The sequence below is a fragment of the Lacerta agilis genome, chromosome 15, assembly GCF_009819535.1.
Source record: "Lacerta agilis isolate rLacAgi1 chromosome 15, rLacAgi1.pri, whole genome shotgun sequence".
In the NCBI taxonomy this organism is placed as follows: domain Eukaryota; kingdom Metazoa; phylum Chordata; class Lepidosauria; order Squamata; family Lacertidae; genus Lacerta; species Lacerta agilis.
This window is the reverse complement of record NC_046326.1, coordinates 22,588,860-22,608,929: the sequence shown is the minus strand read 5'-3', so window position 1 is coordinate 22,608,929 and position 20,070 is coordinate 22,588,860. Positions and strand designations below refer to the sequence as shown.

General features: G+C 45.4%; 1 protein-coding gene across 1 annotated transcript in view; it reads right to left on the bottom strand.

Annotated features, from left to right (window-relative positions):
* GRAMD1B (GRAM domain containing 1B) overlaps positions 1-19,783 on the bottom strand; it is a 212,195-nt gene extending 192,412 nt beyond the window's left edge. Inside the window, exon 1 of the mRNA XM_033172641.1 lies at positions 19,613-19,783. Coding sequence (XP_033028532.1) covers positions 19,613-19,638 — 26 coding nt within the window. The 5' untranslated portion in view covers positions 19,639-19,783. The remainder of the gene's footprint in view (positions 1-19,612) is intronic.
* Positions 19,784-20,070: the final 287 nt, after the last annotated feature.

Genomic DNA, 20,070 nt, shown 5'->3' with positions numbered 1-20,070 from the left:
CTAGCCTACCTCACAGGGTTGTTGCAGTGATGAAATGGAGTGTAGCAAAGAAGTGTGCATGCCACCCTGAGCAGCTTGGAGGAAAGGTGGGATATAAATGTAATAATGAATAAAATTAAGTAAATAAAGTCAACAACTTCATTCCCTTAGGGATAAATAGTGAGGGCATGTACCAGCAGTGGTTTGGGACAACCCCAAAAAGTGAGTAAGGTCACCTCATTGACATGCATCTGTCCACCCATAGCCCCCACTCCCATTCCAACACATCCACATACTCTTTCCCGCAGTCATGTATACACTTCATATTCCATTGTCCCAGGTCCACCTACATAACTCGCCCTCCATTACAATGCAATAACAGGACAGGATGCAATCGCATGAATTAAAACCAACAGATAAAATCTATTGACAGGCTGCCATATATTAAAAGAAAAGAAAAGAAAAGGTGCAGTTAAAACTACAACAAAAGCAGTAATAGCAATAATAATCAAAATCCAGTCAAACATTCAACGCCACCCCCTGCCGTCCAATAAAGACCTGCTGGAATACATGGGTTTTCCGTTAAATGCAGGAACTCATAAGTGTTGGCACCCTCTATCTTTCCCCAGAAGGGGGTGGTGTCAATTATATGCTCCCTACTTCTGCAATTGTAATTTTCACCCCAGGGTTCACCTAGATTGGTATGGCAATTATATCATAAGGGAAATTTTCAAGTATCTCAATGGACAAAGCTCTGATCCACCCACCAGCATACAGAACAATTGGATCGGTTTCTGCCAGCACACAGAACAATTCTTTAAAAGTCATTCATTGGTGGTATTTTACCCCACTGTGTCTGACTCATATTACAAGATCAGGCTACTCCTGGTGCTCCTGGGCCTGTGAGGAGCAGTGATCATACTGGCATATGTGGTGGAGTCATGCTAAATTTATAAATTTTGGAAACAAGTGACTACAGAAATCAGTGGACTTAATAGGTTTAAAAAAATTATCTTGGATCCTAAATGACGTATTTTGTCTATTATTGATAAAGGTAATGCAGCTCTTATATGTAAACAATTAATTATATAGCTCCTGGCAGCTGCTCAATTAGTAATCGCTCAGGGTTGGAGAGATGCCTTATGTTATACCCTAGATAACGGGTTCATAAATGTTACATATGTTCATTACTGTCTCAGAGAAATTGATCTAAACGATTTGTGCAGCTAGGGATGATGCTGATATTTCTAACTTGACCTCTGTTTGGAAGTTATTTATTAACTATATGACAATACAACCACATGGGTGGCAAATCCCTTTGAAATATGATTTTGTTTGGCGGCGTCTGTAAACAGACAATACATTTTTCTCGTCTTGTCTTTATTGTTCAGTTTAAGAAAACCCAATGTACTGTATTCTATTTGCTCCTGATTTTGTTTACTACTTGATTGTATTTTCCCAAGCTCCTTGCATTTAATTCATAATACCTTTTTGGTTGTTAATGTCTGTCCTTTTTCCCATTTGTACTGTCTGTTTTATTGTTTAATAATAAATTTATTTTTAAAAAAATAAAACAAAACGAGACCTGGGATACTGATGCAGCTCATCTGGATGCAATCCATTCATTTATCAATGGGGCTGCAAGAAGACCCAGTGTTCCTCTGCCTTTGATTCTAAACTGATTCTACTTTAGACAATATTTATTCCCAAGACACACTGCTTTGTCATCCGCAGGGTTCACAGGTCCTGTCCTCAGAGCTTGTCTCCAATTCTCCTGCTCCCCGGAGAATGAGGCGATGTCTCTGTGTATTGGAAGGGCACTGCCAAGTAGATCATTGCTATGGTAATTACATTTGACATTTAAATTATAACCCAGGATAATTTCATTTAGGCTTCTACAATAATAACAATCAGAAAAGAGCAAGAAAACATGCTGCTGGGAAGAATGACAAGCTGTCAGAGGCAATCTTAACCCATTGCCATTCCCAGCTGGTTTGCACCTTTAAAAAGCCTGTTGGACGGCGTGTTGCAAAATGCACAATTTTTACTTCCCCCCATTGTGCCTGCAAATAAGAGGCATGGAGTTTGTTGTTATAGGCAGCTTTGGACAGCGCTGTGTAACTACCGGTCAGTGTGGGGTAGGGGTTAGAGCGTCAGACTAGGACTTGGGAAACCAGAGTTTGAATCCCCGCTCAGCCATAAAGTTCACAGGGGGGCTTGGGGCTAGATGCAGTCTCTTGGCCTAGCCTACCTGACAGGGTTGTCATGAGATAAAATGAGGAGGGGGAGAACAGTATACATACAGCACCTAGACCTACTGGGAGGAAAGGTGGGGGATAAATGTGTTAATAAATCTCCCATGCGGGAGAGGACCAGATAAAAGCCACCTTCTCTCACACACAGAAGCACACATCAACCTGTGTAGGGAGCTGTTTCTTGGTAGTGCTGTTCCACGCAGCTGCAGTATGTGAACAAAACACGAACCCTCAGTCAGCCATTGCATGGAGAAGACATCCATGTTGCATGTTATATGTCAGGGGTGGCCAACACCCAAGAGACTGCGATCAGGTCAAAGTTGTTGAGCTTTGACCTGTTGGACATGCCTGTTATATGTTGTGTGGATGCCTGATTATCGTCTTCAAAAGCAACTACTCTATTCCGAACTTTAAAATGGAAAGCGTAATGCTGGTGGTCAACAAAAGAGGTTTAAAGACTGGCAAATTTTTAAAAATGTAGTATAAAAACCAACAATGGGGAAACACTTGCCTGCGAGTGCTCCAGTTGGAGAACATCCTTTGCCAAAAGTGTCATGGGATTTGAAGACACTCAAACTCAGGACGCAAGGGAGAAATGTGCTAAGAGGAAGGCACGCTAGGCAAATCCACACCGTGATAAACTCCCGCCCGGAAACCAAAGTCCCCACTGTGGAAGGACTTGTGGATCCAGAACTGGCCTCCAGAGTCACTTACGGACTTACTGTTAAAACCGCGTTTATGGAAGACAATCTTACTCAGCTACGAGTGACCGCCAAAGAAGAAGTGAGGCTTAGAGAAGCAGGTCTCATGAATGCTGTGTGTGTGTGTCAAGCAGATCATGAAACCCAAGCAGACATTTCACAGAATCATAGAATTGCTGAGTTGTAAGGCACTTTTAGGGCCATCTAGTCCAACCCCCTACAATTTGGTCCCAGTTCTTTTTCTTCTGAAGAGCACTGTTGAACAGTCAGTGTGGTGTAGTGGTTAAGAGCGGTAGACTCGTAATCTGGTGAACCAGGTTTGCGTCTCCGCTCCTCCACAAGCAGCTGCTGGGTGACTTGCAATTAAGAGGACAACTAAGCTTCCTTCCGTGCTCTGCCACCGATTCCCTTGGGTGACTCTCATGAAAAAGAAAGTATAAGCAGCTAATTTGATCCGACTCAGAGCTTATGCTGTGTCTACCTCTGACTGAAGTTGAGGTCATCTGTTCATTTGGCAGTCCATGAAGAAACAACCACAAAAAGTTCAAGATCATAAAGTGTAATTATGAGTGCCATTTTATCAAGCAACGAGAGTTAGTTGATCAAATAAGACTAAACAAGCTACAGCGAGTGATTTTCTCTCTGTGATGTGAGCATGCTGGCTGGGAAAAAGACGATGAAAGTTCGTGTTCAATTCTCATACTGAGAATCAGAAGGCATCCCCTATTTATTGTTCCCCAATATTTTGCTCAGCTAAGACCATGGGCCCCCCTAAGACCAAGGGGGGAAAGGGAGGGTCAGCTGCCCCCTAAATCAATAAAAATACATAGCTAACTGAGGTTCTGCCCCCCCCCCAACAAAAGGCCTGCCCCCTTAACAAAAATCCTGGCTACGTCCATGGCCCCAACTCCTTGAAAACTTTGCTTGTGTCACACCTGTGGTCAGGACCATGTTCAAATGCATAAGATCAAACCTCACAATAAAAGTTTCTGCCTCCAAACACCTAAACCTTATGTGGATACCAAACACATTTCTTTTTAGAGGAAGTAACTACCCAGAACTTTGAGGTACATGTAAGAATACTTAGCTTTTGTGGGACACTTTCAAGTGTCCAAGCTTCCTTTACAGGCATTATCTAGTGGTAAACCTTACAGCAGAGCCAATTCTCCTTCTCAATGGAGAAGCAAACAGTCCTGCAGTGTTGCCAAAACCACCACCAAAACCCATTAAATTGCCAGCAACTAAATTAGAGCCTAAATGTGACAATGACATCTTGTGGACATTCTAGGCAGTACTTTGAAATTGCACACCCACACACCCCAACCACCTTCGGTTATAAACAAGAAATGAAATTAAAAGTTTCTGCTTAACTGATCCACTGCTACCTGCTAATTAAAACTGTAGGCTGTTCAGTCTGTGCAGCATGTCTTAGCCACTAATTAGCAGTGAACTACTTCTCCGCAGCGCTACCTCTGAGATCATTAGCTCCTTTCCTACTCCTGGCATTCACTTTGACTCCAACATTTTGTTTCAGTTTAGCAAATTTCATCCTTTGCCACCCAACCTCTTTACACAGAGCAGCCATTGAGGCAAAATACCTATTTTCCAGCTGAACTAATAGGACTGTGCTATGGGTGCCCCTTTTTTGTTTTTCCATCAATTTGCTGTTCATTTCTCTGCTGTTTTCAACTGGTGGTATTTTGTTTTGGTTTTTTTTTTTTTTTAGCTCTTTGTACTATATTGTGTACATCAACTCAGTACAAAGATGTGGAAGGAAATCAATCAATTAATACGTGGGAGGGAGGGAGGGGTGGGTAGTGGCTCTCCTAGATTTTTTTTAAAAAGTATTTTCCAGTTTTTCTACTTGAAGATGCCAAAAATTAAATGTGGAGCCTCTTCCATGCATAGTTCTACAGTGAGCTATGGCTCATTAAAAAAAAAAAAAAAAAAAACTTGAAGGGGTAGGTGGAAATCATTGAATAGTGGTAATAAAGTGGAGTGTTTGGCCAAGAAAACAATTCTGGCTATGCAGACCAAACAGGGTTGGCCAATGGTGTTTTGCTCTGTTATAAGAATTTAAGGTCTCAAATATATAAATTCAGTGTTCATAAATGTACAAAGCAAACACATTCATAAGTATATAAACCACATGTCTGAAATAGTACAGGAGAACAAGCCAGAAACCATTTTGACCAGGCATGTCCAAAGTCCAGCCCGGGGGCCACTTGCGGCCCCCAGGCTGGTTTCAAATGGCCCCCCAGGCAATTTTGAAAAAGTAATCTCTTGCAGCCCCCGAGCGCCTGCCCACCAAAGACATTTCCTTTTCATGGGCTCGTCACAAGCCCTCCCCTCTGCGCGGGGGGCGTGGCTAGCGCCCCCCACCCGCACCATTAGGGAGTCCCTGGCTGCGTCACTCCTTGGGTCAACCAATCTAGTTGGCCGGGGGGGGGGGTGGCAAATAAATAAATAAATAAATAAATACTACTGTACATGTTTGGGACATTGATGCTGCAGCAATAGCGGTGGCAGAGGGGTGGCGGCCACCTTGACCCAGTGCCGGATTTATGTATAGGCTAAGTAGGCTGAAGCCTAGGGCCTCTAAATCTAGGGGGCCTCACCAGCCTGCCCTCTCCCCAGTGCCGTAGTCTCTCCTCTCCCAAAATAGCAAACCTAATACTTCATGCAAGGGCAGGGCAACTCAGCCCAGCAACTATGAGACTCAGGGCTAGCCAGTGGGGCCCAATATGAAGCAGTGGGACACAACTTGAATTTATTATTATTATTATTATTATTATTATTATTATTATTAGGTAGGGCCCCAGTTCACAGCCAAAGTCTGCAAAATCTTATAGATATACTGGTAAATAAAATCCATCTAGATTGCCCTGGTGCAGGGGCCCTCTTAGGAGTGGCACGCAGGGCCCAATGTGGCCAAATTGCTCCAATTGCCTTAAGGTCCAGCTGTTATGTATCGAAGTTCTCACCCTAGGCCACTAGGGGTATTGTGTATATAGTTTCACTCTGCCCACCGTGGCTGCAGTTCTCACTCAGGTCCACATGCAAATGAAGGATTGAGAGTGCCGTTCACGGATTGGGTAGCTAGAGAGAGTTGCTACTGTTGCATGTTACTGAGTACTATATCAGGTAAACAGGCTGGCTCAGCCCTTCAGTTCAGTTCTGTTCCAGCCTGAGAATAAAAAGAACTGCTTGGAGAATCTCTGTGTCGTCTGCTATGTCCACCCACTACTTAATGCCAGCCATACCCAAATGCTCCTCGAGGCACCAGGTATGGAACTGAAGCTCGCATCTTCTTAAGTCCATGTGTGTGCTAGTACTAAAAATAAAAAAAAATCCCTTTAAGCCTCATTAATGAAGAAAACATGTTCTCCATTTCAATTCACCCAGACTGAGCAAGTGCTTTTCCCCCTGCAATTTACCGATAGCTGGGCAGAGAGCTTCTAATTTTAGCTGCCCTTCTTCCCAGATCAGGGGGAAAGTGACGATAATGATGTGCCTCTTATTGATATCTGACATGCAAAACAAATGAGCAATCTTCATATTCTCTGACAGCAATACCTTTGGATATGATTGGTGCTAGTTTTCTTCCCATTATTTCTGTTGGAGTGTCCTTTCTATGGCTGGGAAATCAGAAAAAGTTTGGCTGCTGGAGAAACTATAACAGGTTTCTATATGTCCAGCCTATTAATTATTCCTTTTACAGATAAGGTCAATGAAGTAAAGACTGCCCCCAAATCACTCAGAAAGAGAAGCTGTACCATTGCAATGGAGAAGGCTGTTTTGTGTTCCCCCCCCCCCGCCTTCTTCTTCTTCTTCTTCTTCTTTAAATCCTGGGGTGACCATATCCATTCTTTTCATTAACTTCAAAGTATCCTTTATTTAAAGTGGTAATTTAAATAAGATTCTGTTCCATTTAGTTAACTGTGTTAATATTAATATCTAATATCCACAGCAAACCATTCTTTACAAAAAGGGGGGGAAATCTATTTCTTTGACTTAACATTTTTATTAAAGATGCTTACATATTTTAAAACTGGTAGTTCAAACCTCCTTGGGGTGCGACTGCAGGAACACATGAACACTGGAAAAGTTTCCCAAGGTTGAGTTTAAAAAACAATGGCTGATCAACGCGGTATATCTTTAATGTTGCAAACAGGGAACTAGAGTGGCAAGGTTTTGGCCCCATCTACACTACACATTTGAAGTGGTACCATGCCACTTTAAACCACCCTGGCTTCCTCCGTATAATCATGGAAAACGTACCGCACTTTTCTGTCTATAAGGCGCCCCCATGTATAAGAGATCCCCTATTTTGGGGAACCCAAATTTTAAAAAATGGGGAGAGGCTGCCCAGAGTTGTTGAGCTTTTTGGGGGGAGGATTACCCAGGGTTGTAATCCGCCTCCCGCCTGTCCCATCGCCGACACAAGCTGCCTATCGCCTGCCCAGCTGCTGGAGTGTCAGCCAATCAACACCACCCATTGACGCAGCAACCAATAACACGCACAATAGCCGCAGACAGCCACGGCAGCAACCAATCAAACTTCCACCCTATGCACTACGCATGTATAAGACGACCCCCACTTTTTAGCATGATTTTTAAAGAAAAGAAACACACTCTTATACATGGAAAAGTATGGTAGTTTGTCAAGAGTGCTTAGAGCTGTTAGGAGGCCCCTATTCCCCTCCCAGGGCTACAATTCCGAGTTCTCTGGGAAGAGGAATTGATTGTTAAACCACTCTGGGAATCGTAGCTTTGTGAGGGGAATTGGGGGTGGTCTCCTAACAACTCTTGGTACCCTTAACAAAGATTCCCAAGATTCTTTGTGGGAAGCTATGACTGTTCAAAGTGGCATGGCGGTATTTTAAATGTATGGTGCAGATATTGCCAGTTCTTGGCATTATTAAACTGAGAACTGAATCCAGCTTAACTGCCCACTGCTTTTCAACTGGACAACACTGTGCCTTGTAGCAACCGTAATTCAGCACAAATCTCATAAGCGTTTGAGATATCGAAAATGAGAGTTGTCGCACTAATCGTAACCAATGCGCAAAGTGTAAGGAACCAGGGGTCTCCAACTGGTGGCAAGTACGGCCTAGAAACTTTACATCTTAAACCACCAGGCAAGTGGCCTAATCTGTGCTACGGATCGCCGAAGGGAGTACTAAATCATTTCAACATGGCAGGATCAGGAGGCCTGAAAATATAACTACTGACAACAGCCTGGTTGAGCTGCTACAGCTGCCTTGCCTAGGCAGCCAACCAAGCTGGTTTCTGCCCTGAGAACACCCTCGCAACGGTGTGCATTTTGTAAAAATCTGTTTATCTTGCTGAGAGGACTCAGCTTTGGTGTGTGCGGCCTTGATGGAGGGGCCCTGATTGTTTGTTTAAATTAAATCCTGAGAACTATATCTAGTTACACTGGGGTAGGGGGGAGATACTCAGTCATTTAAACGACCGACAGCCTGCAGATAAGGCGGAAGTATCCTATCTGCTCTGGCACCAGCTTAATCTTAGCCATGACCATTTATGACATAAAGGATGTTAAAAGAAAGATGGCAAAGACAAGGTCATATCATCTCTCTAACCTGCTATTCCTCTGGGTCCTGCTTTTCTTTCTTTCTATTTTCTCCACGATTCCTCCCCGCTTCCATCTGCCTCTGTCTTGTTTTATTCTCTTCCCTTTCCCACCTTTTCTTGAAATTCAACTTTGTCCACAGATGTATGTATAAAACATCAGTCTTACTCTGGTCCCAACAGAACAAAAAAAAACACATAGCAATACTTCCAGTTACATAGCAATACTGTCTCACATGTCTGACTACCCCAGTGCTGTCAAGTATCCCGTTTTCCCCGGGATTCTCCCTTATTTTAAGCAGTTTCCCGCTGCTCTCCCTTATTTTTTTTTCCCCTTAAATTTCCCGTTTTTAATGGAAGCAGCTCCTCCCCTGCTGACCAGGGACTGGGTGGGAAGACCTCGCCTACTTGGAGAGAAAAGCCTCAGCCCTCAAAGCAAGTGGGAGCCGTTTCCCGTGCTTACAGGGGGGTGTATTCCTCCCCCTGCATCAGCCCCCTATCCGTTGCCACCAAGCCCCTCAGCCGGCCAATAGGGTTAGCTGGCGGGCGGAGCCTGGCTGCCTTTGAGCAGCTACTGCTTCCTGTCCTGTTTTGATGGGATCAGACAAGAAGACGATGGGGCTCCATCGCGCGGAGCACATGGCTGCCCTCCTCTTTGCTGGCTGCCCTCCTCTTTGCTCCGCTCCGAGCCCAAGGCCCGCTTCTTATTCCAATTCTACCCACTTCCATTTCCCCCTCACACTCAGTTTACTTGGGTGAACAAGCAAATCAATAAAGGAAGATAAAAAAAAAAAAACCCAATTAGGTGAAAGGGGATATTCCTCACAGAAGGCAATCGCAGAGCAAATAGCTGGCCTTGGGACATTTCTATATCCTCACAAACTAGAGATACAAAGGACGATTAATTTTTAATTTTGAAGTGGGCTGTCCAAAAAAGAGTTGAAGAGATTATTTTTCTCTTCATTTCCTGGATGAGCACAATGAGAGTCAATTTTTTAAAAAGCTAACAAAACCATCTCAGGGGCGAGTTGTTCCATGCGAGTTGTAGAGATTTTATTATTGTTTCACTCCGCAGAGAAAAGGAACCTGGTGAGGAAAGGAGCTGGGAAGAATGGGGTGTTTGATTAAGCCTTGGTATCTGAAGAAGTGTGCATGCACACGAAAGCTCATACCAGGAACAAACTCAGTTGGTCTCTAAGGTGCTACTAGAAAGAATTTTTGATTAAGCCTTGTTTATCTGCGTAGCAAGATGGATCTGGCTATTGGCAATGATCTAGCTCAAAATCAACATTTTAGCAGGGGAGCAAGGACAGGGGAAAGCAGTGCTGCTGTCTCAGTGCCACAAAACCTGAAAAATCACCTGTAAAATACGTTTTTTGAGACCCTCTTAGAGAGTTTCAGAGTCCAAAAGGAATTGAGTGGAGTGTAGTTGAGTGGCCACTACAGATATAATCCCATTTCGTTGTAGTTTTTTTGAGAATTAGTGAGCCCATTTCACTTTGTTGCTCTTTCTTTTTTTGTGATTTTGAAGCTCTTTATTCTTGCACTGCGTAATATTTTGTAAGACTTTGATGTATATTTCGTATAAATAATTCTGCCTGCAAGGAAGTGATATAGAACTGAGGGGAACAGGTTAAGGAAAAATTGGATGGCCACTTACCCATCACCCAAAAAGAGGAAAGGCATAATCAAAAAGGAGGACAAAAGAGGACGTACTTCAGTATTTGTATGCACTGTTAGAAAAGTTAGGCACCACCCCCACTCTGCTTGCAGCAGCTAGATTATAGGCGCTCACCCAGGGTTTGTGCACCTTTGGAGAATTGAAGATGCAGCAGAGGCTGCCATAGCTGTAAGAAATGTGATTCATTCACATATTTACACCTTTTGTTTGCAAGGAGTCCAGGTATTACAGCAAGGTCCTCTCAGAGGGGCTTGTTCCCCACAGCAGTGCAGCACCACACAGCCTTACAAACAAGCATCCCCTTTGGAGAACTGTTCTATGATAGCCCTTCAAATAGAAGCCTATCCTCTGTAAAGCAAGAAACAAACCCACACTGCCTGTCATGAGCCCATGGAGAAGTCATGGACGGGATGGGCATATTTTGAGTTGGGGAAAAGAGAGGGAATCATTGAACCGTGGAGTTTGAAGGGGCCACAAGGGTCATCTAGTCCCTACAATGCAGGATCCACCCCACCCCCCCAATGTAGGGCTTGAACCCACAACCCTGAGAGTCTTGTGCTCTACCACCTGAGTTATCCCAGCATTATCATCAGAGGGGGCTCTCTTAGTCATTCCACTACCTTCAGAAGTGTGGGAAATGGTGGCCCAAAATGGTGGCCTTCCACATAAAAGGTAAAGGGACCCCTGACCAGTAGGTCTAGTCGTGTCCGACTCTGGGGTTGCGGCGCTCATCTCTCGTTACTGGCCAAGGGAGCCGGCGTAATAATAATAATAATAATATTTATTATTTGTACCCCACCCATCTGGCTGGATTTCCCCAGCCACTCTGGGCGGCTTCCAACAGAAATCAAATACAAAAATATCAAACATTAAAAACTTCCCTAAAAAGGGCTGCCTTCAGGTTTTTTCTGAATGTCAGGTAGTTGTTTATTTCCCTGACCTGTGATGGGAGGGCGTTCCACAGGGCGGGCGCCACTACCGAGAAGGCCCTCTGCCTGGTTCCCTGTAGTTTTGCTTCTCGCAGTGAGGGAACCGACAGAAGGCCCTCGGCGCTGGATCTCAGTGTCCGGGCTGAATGATGGGGGTGGAGACGCTCCTTCAGGTATACAGGACCGAGGCTGTTTAGGGCTTTAAAGGTCAGCACCAACACTTTGAATTGTGCTCGGAAACGTACTGGGAGCCAATGCAGATCTCTCAGGACCGGTGTTATGTGGTCCCGGCGGCCACTCCCAGTCACCAGTCTAGCTGCCGCATTTTGGATTAATTGCAGTTTCCGGGTCACCTTCAAAGGTAGCCCCACATAGAGCGCATTGCAGTAGTCCAAGCGGGAGATAACCAGAGCATGCACCACCTTGGTGAGACAGTCCGCGGGCAGGTAGGGTCTCAGCCTGCGTACCAGGTGGAGCTGGTAAACAGCTGCCCTGGATACAGAATTAACCTGCGCTTCCATGGACAGCTGTGAGTCCAAAATGACTCCCAGGCTGCGCACCTGGTCCTTCAGGGGCACAGTTACCCCATTCAGGACCAGGGAATCCTCCACACCTGCCCTCCTCCTGTCCCCCAAAAACAGTACTTCTGTCTTGTCAGGATTCAACCTCAGTCTGTTAGCCGCCATCCATCCTCCAACCGCCTCCAGGCACTCACACAGGACCTTCACGGCCTTCACTGGTTCTGATTTGAAAGAGAGGTAGAGCTGGGTATCATCTGCATACTGATGAACACCCAGCCCAAACCCCCTGATGATCTCTCCCAGCGGCTTCATATAGATATTAAAAAGCATGGGGGAGAGGACAGAACCCTGAGGCACCCCACAAGTGAGAGCCCAGGGGTCTGAACACTCATCCCCCACCACCACTTTCTGAACACGGCCCAGGAGGAAGGAGCGGAACCACTGTATAACAGTGCCTCCAGCTCCCAACCCCTCTAGCCGGTCTAGAAGGATGTTATGGTCGATGGTGTCAAAGGCCGCTGAGAGATCCAGCAGAACTAGGAAACAGCTCTCACCTTTGTCCCTAGCCCGCCGGAGATCATCGACCAGCGCGACCAAGGCGGTTTCAGTCCCATGGTGAGGCCTGAATCCCGATTGGAAGGGATCCAAATGGTCCGCTTCTTCCAGGCGTGCCTGGAGTTGTTCAGCAACCACCCGCTCAATCACAGCTTCCGGGTCATGTGGCCAGCATGACAAAGCCGCTTCTGGCAAACCAGAGCAGTGCACGGAAACGCCGTTTACCTTCCCGCTGGAGCGGTACCTATTTATCTACTTGCAATTTGACATGCTTTCAAACTGCTAGGTTGGCAGGAGTTGGGACCGAGCAACGGTAGCTCACCCCGTCGCAGGGATTCGAACCACCAACCTTCTGATCAGCAAGCCCTAGGCTCAGTGGTTTAACCCACAGCACCACCTGCATCCCTGGCCTTCCACATAGCAGCCCCTAAATTGTGGAACTCCATCCCCACAGAGCTGTCAAATAGAAGAACAGTTCATAGTATAACTTCCTTTGAAGACATACCTCTTTGCCCTAGCTATTGACAGCTAAGGTGTTTTGTAGGACCTAGCTCTTTGGTTTAATCTAAGCTAATTTTGTTTGGAACTGTTTTCCTTGGTGGTTCGTCGTCGTCATCGTCGTCGTCGTCCCCCCCCCCCCCGGGTCCCTAATTGTATATTGTGAACCTGAGACTTTATGGTGAAGGCCAGGTAAAAAAAATAGAATAAAAGAAATAAGACGGGAAGCTCCGCTGAAATCAGTTTTGACTTATTTTCAGCAAACGTGTTTATTTAGGATCAGAATGCCCTTCTCTTTTTTCCCCCAACATACATCCTGTCCTGTCCCACATTTTAAATATGAGTTTTGCTGGGAAATCAAGCCTGTCATATCTAGTGGATTGTTCCTTTGGGATTTTGCTTGCTGAAAGGGGAAAGAAGGCAGGGTTAGAAAGCCTCTGGATTTTCCAGCGTGCTGCATGTCACAACCATGAGTGTCACACCGAAAAGAGAGATGACAGGCTGTTCTTTTGCATTAGTCTCTGCTTTTCATTCATTCAGAGGGAGGAAGATGGTCACAGTCGCCCCAGGTGTGCACCTTAATGAATCTCACAGAGTGGCATTTCCAACCCCCCACCTTTACCCCCAACTGACAAAGAAAATACAACAGCACCGAGCAAGGTTGCAAAACCCATTTTGCGCCTAGAAGCAAAAAATGCAAATGGCTTGCTCCCTCTCACTCATTAGCATGGAGCACTAATTAACATTGGATGCAATCCAGAGGAATGTTCTCTTGTGCAAGCCCCCTTAAAACAAACAGGAGCTACAAGGACAGACTTTCCACACCTCCCAGGCACTCTGCAACATTAAAATCCCCTCTTCCACAGGGTGCCAACTGATTTGAAGCAATGTAAGTCCTAGGGTGGCAGAACCCCTTGGCAAGCACTCAGAAGATTGGGCTGTTGATTTGGCAACAGAACTTGTAGCACTGTGGAGATGTTAAAGAAGAGGCTGGATAAAAACGAATCAGGGATGACTTAAGCCTTCTGGCGCAACAGGTTACACTTGATACCCTGCAGGGCCCTTCTAACTCTTAATATATTATGAGTCATCTCCAACATGGTAATAGAATTACAATGAATTCACACACCGTGATTCCACATGGCTCAGCAGCAAGGTGAAAATCAGAAGAACACAGGTACAGCGTGGGAAGAGGATAACTGTGATGCATTTATCGTGTTTAGCGTTGCAGAAAGTATGTGTGGCAAGGACAATCATGAAGCAAGGCTGTCCCGGTGACAGGCTAATATGTATGGAAGAAGTGGCACAGCGGAGCACCTTGCTGGAACCATTTTGTGGGCGAAGTGATTGCATCCTGCATTGTGTTGGCAGCAAGTGCCTTTGAGTCAAAGTGCTGTCCGCCCAGGATTGAGGGCATGGTGTTTATTGTGGGCAGACATCAGGATTCCGGAAATGTTGGCATTAAAGCAACAGGTATTTATTTGTGGGGTGTGTGTGTGTGTGTGTGAAGGTGGCAGGCGTGCAGAAGTATGCACAAAAATATATCCCCCCACATACATCTTATTTCCCCTCGGCTGGAATACATACAGCAACTATGGGTCAAGCATTGTTGGTAAATGTGCCACAAATTAAGTCCATAGCACTGCTCTGTAGGATAGTGCCCAGAGCCAGCCCAGCCATTAGGCAAGGTGAGGCAATTGCTTCAGGTGCCCAGCCTGCTCTGCCACATCCACCAATTGCGGAGAGGTTTCGCTACCATCAGCACCGATTTTGGGCAAGATTGCATCTGTTTGGGGTGAAATTTCACCCCAAAATTGGTGTGATTTTGCTCCAAATCAGCACCAATGGCAGTGCTGCTTCTCTGCCAGTGGCAGATGCAGCACAGTGTGTGGTGGCAGCAGAGGAGGGAGCAAATAGGTGGGAGCAAGTAGTTGGTTATTCCACAGCCCACAGAAGCTGGGGTGGGGGGTAACAAACCTGTATAGAGATTAGAACGTTCACTGGCCTGGGTATAGTGTGGGTCAAGTCTTCATTACTCCTTATCTCTACTACACTTACTGCTGTCTGTTTTTACAGACTCTGGAGACTACAGGCAAATGACACCCATTAGTGGGGTACTAGGGACGTGGGTGGCGCTGTGGTATAAACCACTGAGCTTCGGGCTTCCCAGTTGGAAGTTCTAATCCCTGCGACGGGGTGAGCTCCCGTTGTTCGGTCCCAGCTCCTGCCAACCTAGCAGTTCGAAAGCACGTCAAAGTGCAAGTAGACAAATAGGTACCGCTCCGGTGGGAAGGTAGACGGCGTTTCCGTGCGCTGCTCTGGTTTCACCAGAAGCAGCTTAGTCATGCTGGCCACATGACCCAGAAAAACTGTCTGAGGACAAACGCTGGCTCTCTCGGCCAGTAAAGCAAGTTGAGCGCCGCAACCCCAGAGTCGTTCGTGACTGGACTTACCAGTAACTCTCAGGGGTCCTTTACCTTTTTACAAAGTCCACATATATATTATGGCACACATCATCATCCTCATAAACAGCAACAATATAACAACAACAGCCCACCCTTGCTGCTAAGGTCCCAGGGTAGGTTACAATTAAAACAATATTAAAAACAGTTTAAACAACTTATAATCACGTAATTAAGGTGTGTCCTAAAAATATACATCTCAGGTGTCAAAAGCAGGGGCATCGCTAGGGGGCAGGGGCAGGCCGCCCCAGGTTCCAGGGGAGGGGGGTGACTCTCAGCATGCCCACCCCACAACTCATAAGTTGCTCAGTGCAGCAGCTGGCTTACACAGCACACACTTTGCTTTTTCCTTCCTGCTGGGAAGAGCCACAGAAGCACAGCTCTGCCCAGCCAGGGCTCCACCCAGCAGCCTGGCACATTTCACCAGGGCACTGCCCTCTCAGGGGGCACAAAGCTGCCATCTTCAAGGGGTGACAATTGGCACCTCCACCTAGAGTCTCAAGCACAAGCCGGAACAAATCCACTGGCTTTGGGCTTAGGACTCACCACAGCACTGCAAAAGCATTAGCTGTGCTTGCTTTACTCAGTCCACCTGGACCTGGGGTACCATCCGCCCACACCCTTTCAAGTCACAGTGAGCGTTTTGCGTTCCCCCACAATGCAACTGAGGTGCCGCACAGCATTGTGGGGGAACGCAAAATGCTCACTGTGACTTGAAGGGGTGTGGGTGGATGTGGGGGGTGACAAAAAAAAATCCACACTGGGTACCACTTGGGCTTGCTACGCCTCTGGTCAAAAGCCAGGGTCAGGAGGTGCATCTATAAAGAAGGCACCAGAGGCTTCTCTGTGGAGAGTTCCACAGCTTACAGGGCACCACAGAGAAGACCCTCTCCAGGGCTACCACCAAGAGGGTCTTCACACAGCACATAGTTCACCTATGGAACTCCCTCCCACAGGATGCAGTGATGGCCACCAACTTGGATGGCTTTAAAAGAGGATTGCACAAACTCATTGAAGATAACGCTATGAATGGCTACTAGCTCTGTCTCTACAGTTGGAGGCAGTATCCTTCTGCATACCAGTTGGTGGAAACCATGGGAGCACAGAGTGCTGCTGCACCCAGGTCCTGCTTGCAGGCCTCCCACGGGTGCCTGGCTGGCCACTATGAGAACAGGGTGCTGGAGTAGATGGGCCATTGGCCTGATCCAGCAGAATCATCTTACGGTCTTAAAATTGAGACAGCAAGAAATTCACTGTAGAATCCTGTATCTCCCGGCAGGTTTCATGAAATTAAATTTATATGCAAGGCCATCTGCAGAAAGCACAGTTCAAATTCACACTGAAGATCTAATCCACCAGTTTTACGGCTTTCAGCACAAAAGAGCAATGCTGCTAGCATCAGGTCTGGTCTCTTCTGGCTTCCCCAAGCAAACAGACCAGGGCCCTGGTGAAAGGGTGAATGGTCTGGAAGCAGCCACTGAACACAAAGCCCAAACCACAGACTTCAGCTTGGCAGCCAAATAGCTTGGCTGGCATACCCTTTTCAATGGAAAAAACAGGTAAGTCTGTCTATTTTAGAAGTTAGTAAATATTCCCCTCTGTTAAGTTTTACAGTATTTTTTCAGCTCCTTGTACTGATTTAGGACACATTTACACCATACATTTTAAACACCACGATACCATTTCATTCTTTCAATCAATCAATCAATCAATCAATCAATCAATCAATCAAATACCTTTATTGGCATCACAGTATAAAATGTTTCAAGTAACTGGAATAATTAAAAAGACAAGGGTGAAGCTATCAAGGATTATAAGGTCACACTATGGTTGTGTGCATTTGGCTATTCTGCTGCGCCCTGTCCATTTCCCGTAAGGATAGTTCGTTGGGAACACTTTTGGGTAAGATTGTGGCTAAAAAGGAAGCTACTAAAGCAGTCATATCTTTGTCCCGATCTGCCAGGAGAAACCTTATTTGACTTCTTCTCGGAGTTGTGGGCTGGAGGTCCAACATTTTGCTCAGCATCAGTTGGCGAGGTCATGATAACTGACCAGTGGGCCTCTCTTTTAAAATTTCATTGATAACATACAAAGGGCTCGTCCACACCTCTGCTTGTCCTGTGCCTAGAAAGCACTGGTCCATAGCTCGGGGTGGGTGGGTGGGGAGGATAGGGACCTTCTAAGCAACTCTCAGCACCCTGAACAAACTAGAAGCTCCCCTAACTCTTCAGGAAAAACCATGGCTGTTCAAAGTGGTATTATAGGACTTCAAATGTACAGTGTGAATGTGGCCATAGTGTGCTCTTTCCCTACACAGGCGTCTCCCCTCAGCTTCTTTCTTCCACCTATGTAAGCTTTTTTCCTACTTCTGTCATTCATTTACTCAGTGCCATTAGCAAAACAGCTTGGACCAGAAGGATCGAATGAGTATGCATCACACTGTGATGCGTCTTCTCATGGACACATAGACTTTGACCTGACTGTACAGGACAGGTCCACTTGTTTTAGGATTGAATCATATCCCACCTGTGGCAGCTTGCCAAATACATTCGGAAAAGGATGCTGGGCCCAGGTGTTTTACAAATAACCCATATTTCCATTGCGAAGCACCCACTCTTTGCTTTGTGCTTCCTTTCAGAGCTTGCATATGAATTATCATTGCTTGTCCCCAGCTGAACTCTGAGCAGTCTGGAACAGAGTGATCTGACCACCCAATGCTAATAAAGGGGGGGAAATATCCCCAGCTTGCAGAATAAATGAACAGTATGGAGCAAGCAGCATGTTCTGCATGCAAAAATATATTACTGATGGGTTTGCCTCAGACCTCAAAAAGGGAAAATGTTTTATATATTCATAGAGACTGCATCTCTTCCAGGAATCCCAACAAAGTGTGCTGCTGAATTTGCAAAACATTTTAACCCAGCTCTAGATGAAATAGGAACAAGGAAGGAGAGGGGGGGGTGGAAACCATGCAAAAAACATTACTGAATTCATTAAATTGTTTGTTTCAGCTAAAAAGATCCATCTGTTCAGGTTTGCAAATTCCAACTGTACATGCTCTTTATATATATATATAAAAGACTCACTGTACTGAAAATGAGCACGTAGCTCAGAGTAAAATATATATTTGATAGATTTTACTACATGGAAAGAAACCTTGAAAATTTCACCAAAGATTTACTCAGTTGAATTTTGTGAACACTGCTCTATTGCATGGTTTGCCTTTAAAAAAAAAAAAAAAAACAGGGTTAAATGAGTTTACAGTAGAGGAGACAGGAACTAGGGAAGGAAAGATGTAGGTGTATGACCTAGCCCTCCCCCAGACAACAACTACTGGAAATCCTATCTTGATTTGTTAAGAACTGAGACTTCAGCAGATAATGCTTTCATGTTTTCTGAGTCGCCCAACCTCCACAAAAAAAATAAGCCCCTTGACCCCTTTAACCAAAATACATCTTGCAGATGACGCTGGATATAGCTCAGGCTCATGTATTTGCAAATAGTTTTCTATATGCAGCCTGACATAGATCCTCAAAATACAGAAGCTCAGACCACAAGCTGGTGGTGGACGGAAGAGAGAGTTTTTTCTGACATCCATTTACAGACCCACCTTTCGCCGCCAGAATCAGCTTTGAGTTGCACAAGAGGAACACTTCATTGTGGATATTTTTTGCTATGTTTTCAGAGCACTGCAGGATGAAAGCTGCTATTCTCAAAAAAAAGTTCACTTTTTAAATCCAAACCTTTCACTGTTGTATGCAAACTAAGCAGTGTTTGTCTTAACATGTGGCTTATTATGTTGATTGCTTTAATTACCTGGAAAAAAAGATTGGGACATCCGATCCATTTTTGAGTGCAACACTTTAAGGGCTCAAGTATAAAACATGAAACTCCATAAACTGTCTTTTGCCCTTTTCTTTAGAGGCACAGCTGAAATATTAACTAGATTATGGAAAGCTTGGTTTCTCAAGTCAGAACATTAGTGGGAGCAAGTATGCTTGTTTCCTGGCAATTTACCTGAGGACCAGACATTTGGTTACACCTGTTTCCTACAAGACCATCATCAGCAAACACATAAAAGTCAGTCATCCTACACCCTTTTTTTTGCAGTAAGTCCATGTTAATAGCTTTACCACAACGTCTGGCAATAACTTTGAGGCTCCAGGAATAGACAAACATGTTAGATAAGACATTTGAACTACCATACGGGCACCTCTCAGATTAAACCATTAAAAAACAAAATCTTGTCAAAATGAGGCATGCTTTTTGGATTGTTGTTGTTTTTATAGCAAAAAAAGATTAAAAACAATTAAGTTATATACCTGGTTCCACAGCCAGGGGGTGGAGAGAGAACCGGTTCCAATCTCCCCAGTGTGAAAAAGGCACGATGCCAGAGTTGTATGTGGTCCCTAGGGATGCTAACTGGGAAGGCTTACCTTCTTCTGCTCTGAAAGGCACTCATTCATCCAGACAACCTGAGGGAGTCCTGTCAAAAATCCATCTAAAGGGGGGAACTCCTCACAGCAGCATCCCTCACTCCTCAGTTAAATCCCAGCCATGTGTGAAGAGACCAGAAGATTCCCCAGCTGGATGCACAGATAAGGCTTGCGAAAGGAAGTTTTGCAGTATGCAAGCCTGGATCTTCAAATGTGGAAAGCTCAAACCACAGGCTCCTGGTGGACAGATGAGGGAACCGTTTCTCTTAACATCCAGTAACACATCCACCTTTCACTGCCGAGAACACCCTCTGCCTCCATGAGAGCTCTTCATTTTGTTAACTCTTGGCTGGCTGAAGGATACAAGGAAGCAGCGTGCCTGTGAGTGAGTGTGTGTGTGTGTGAGAGAGAGAGCCCCCCCCCCAATATTTTCCAGCACACACACACTCAACTCGTCT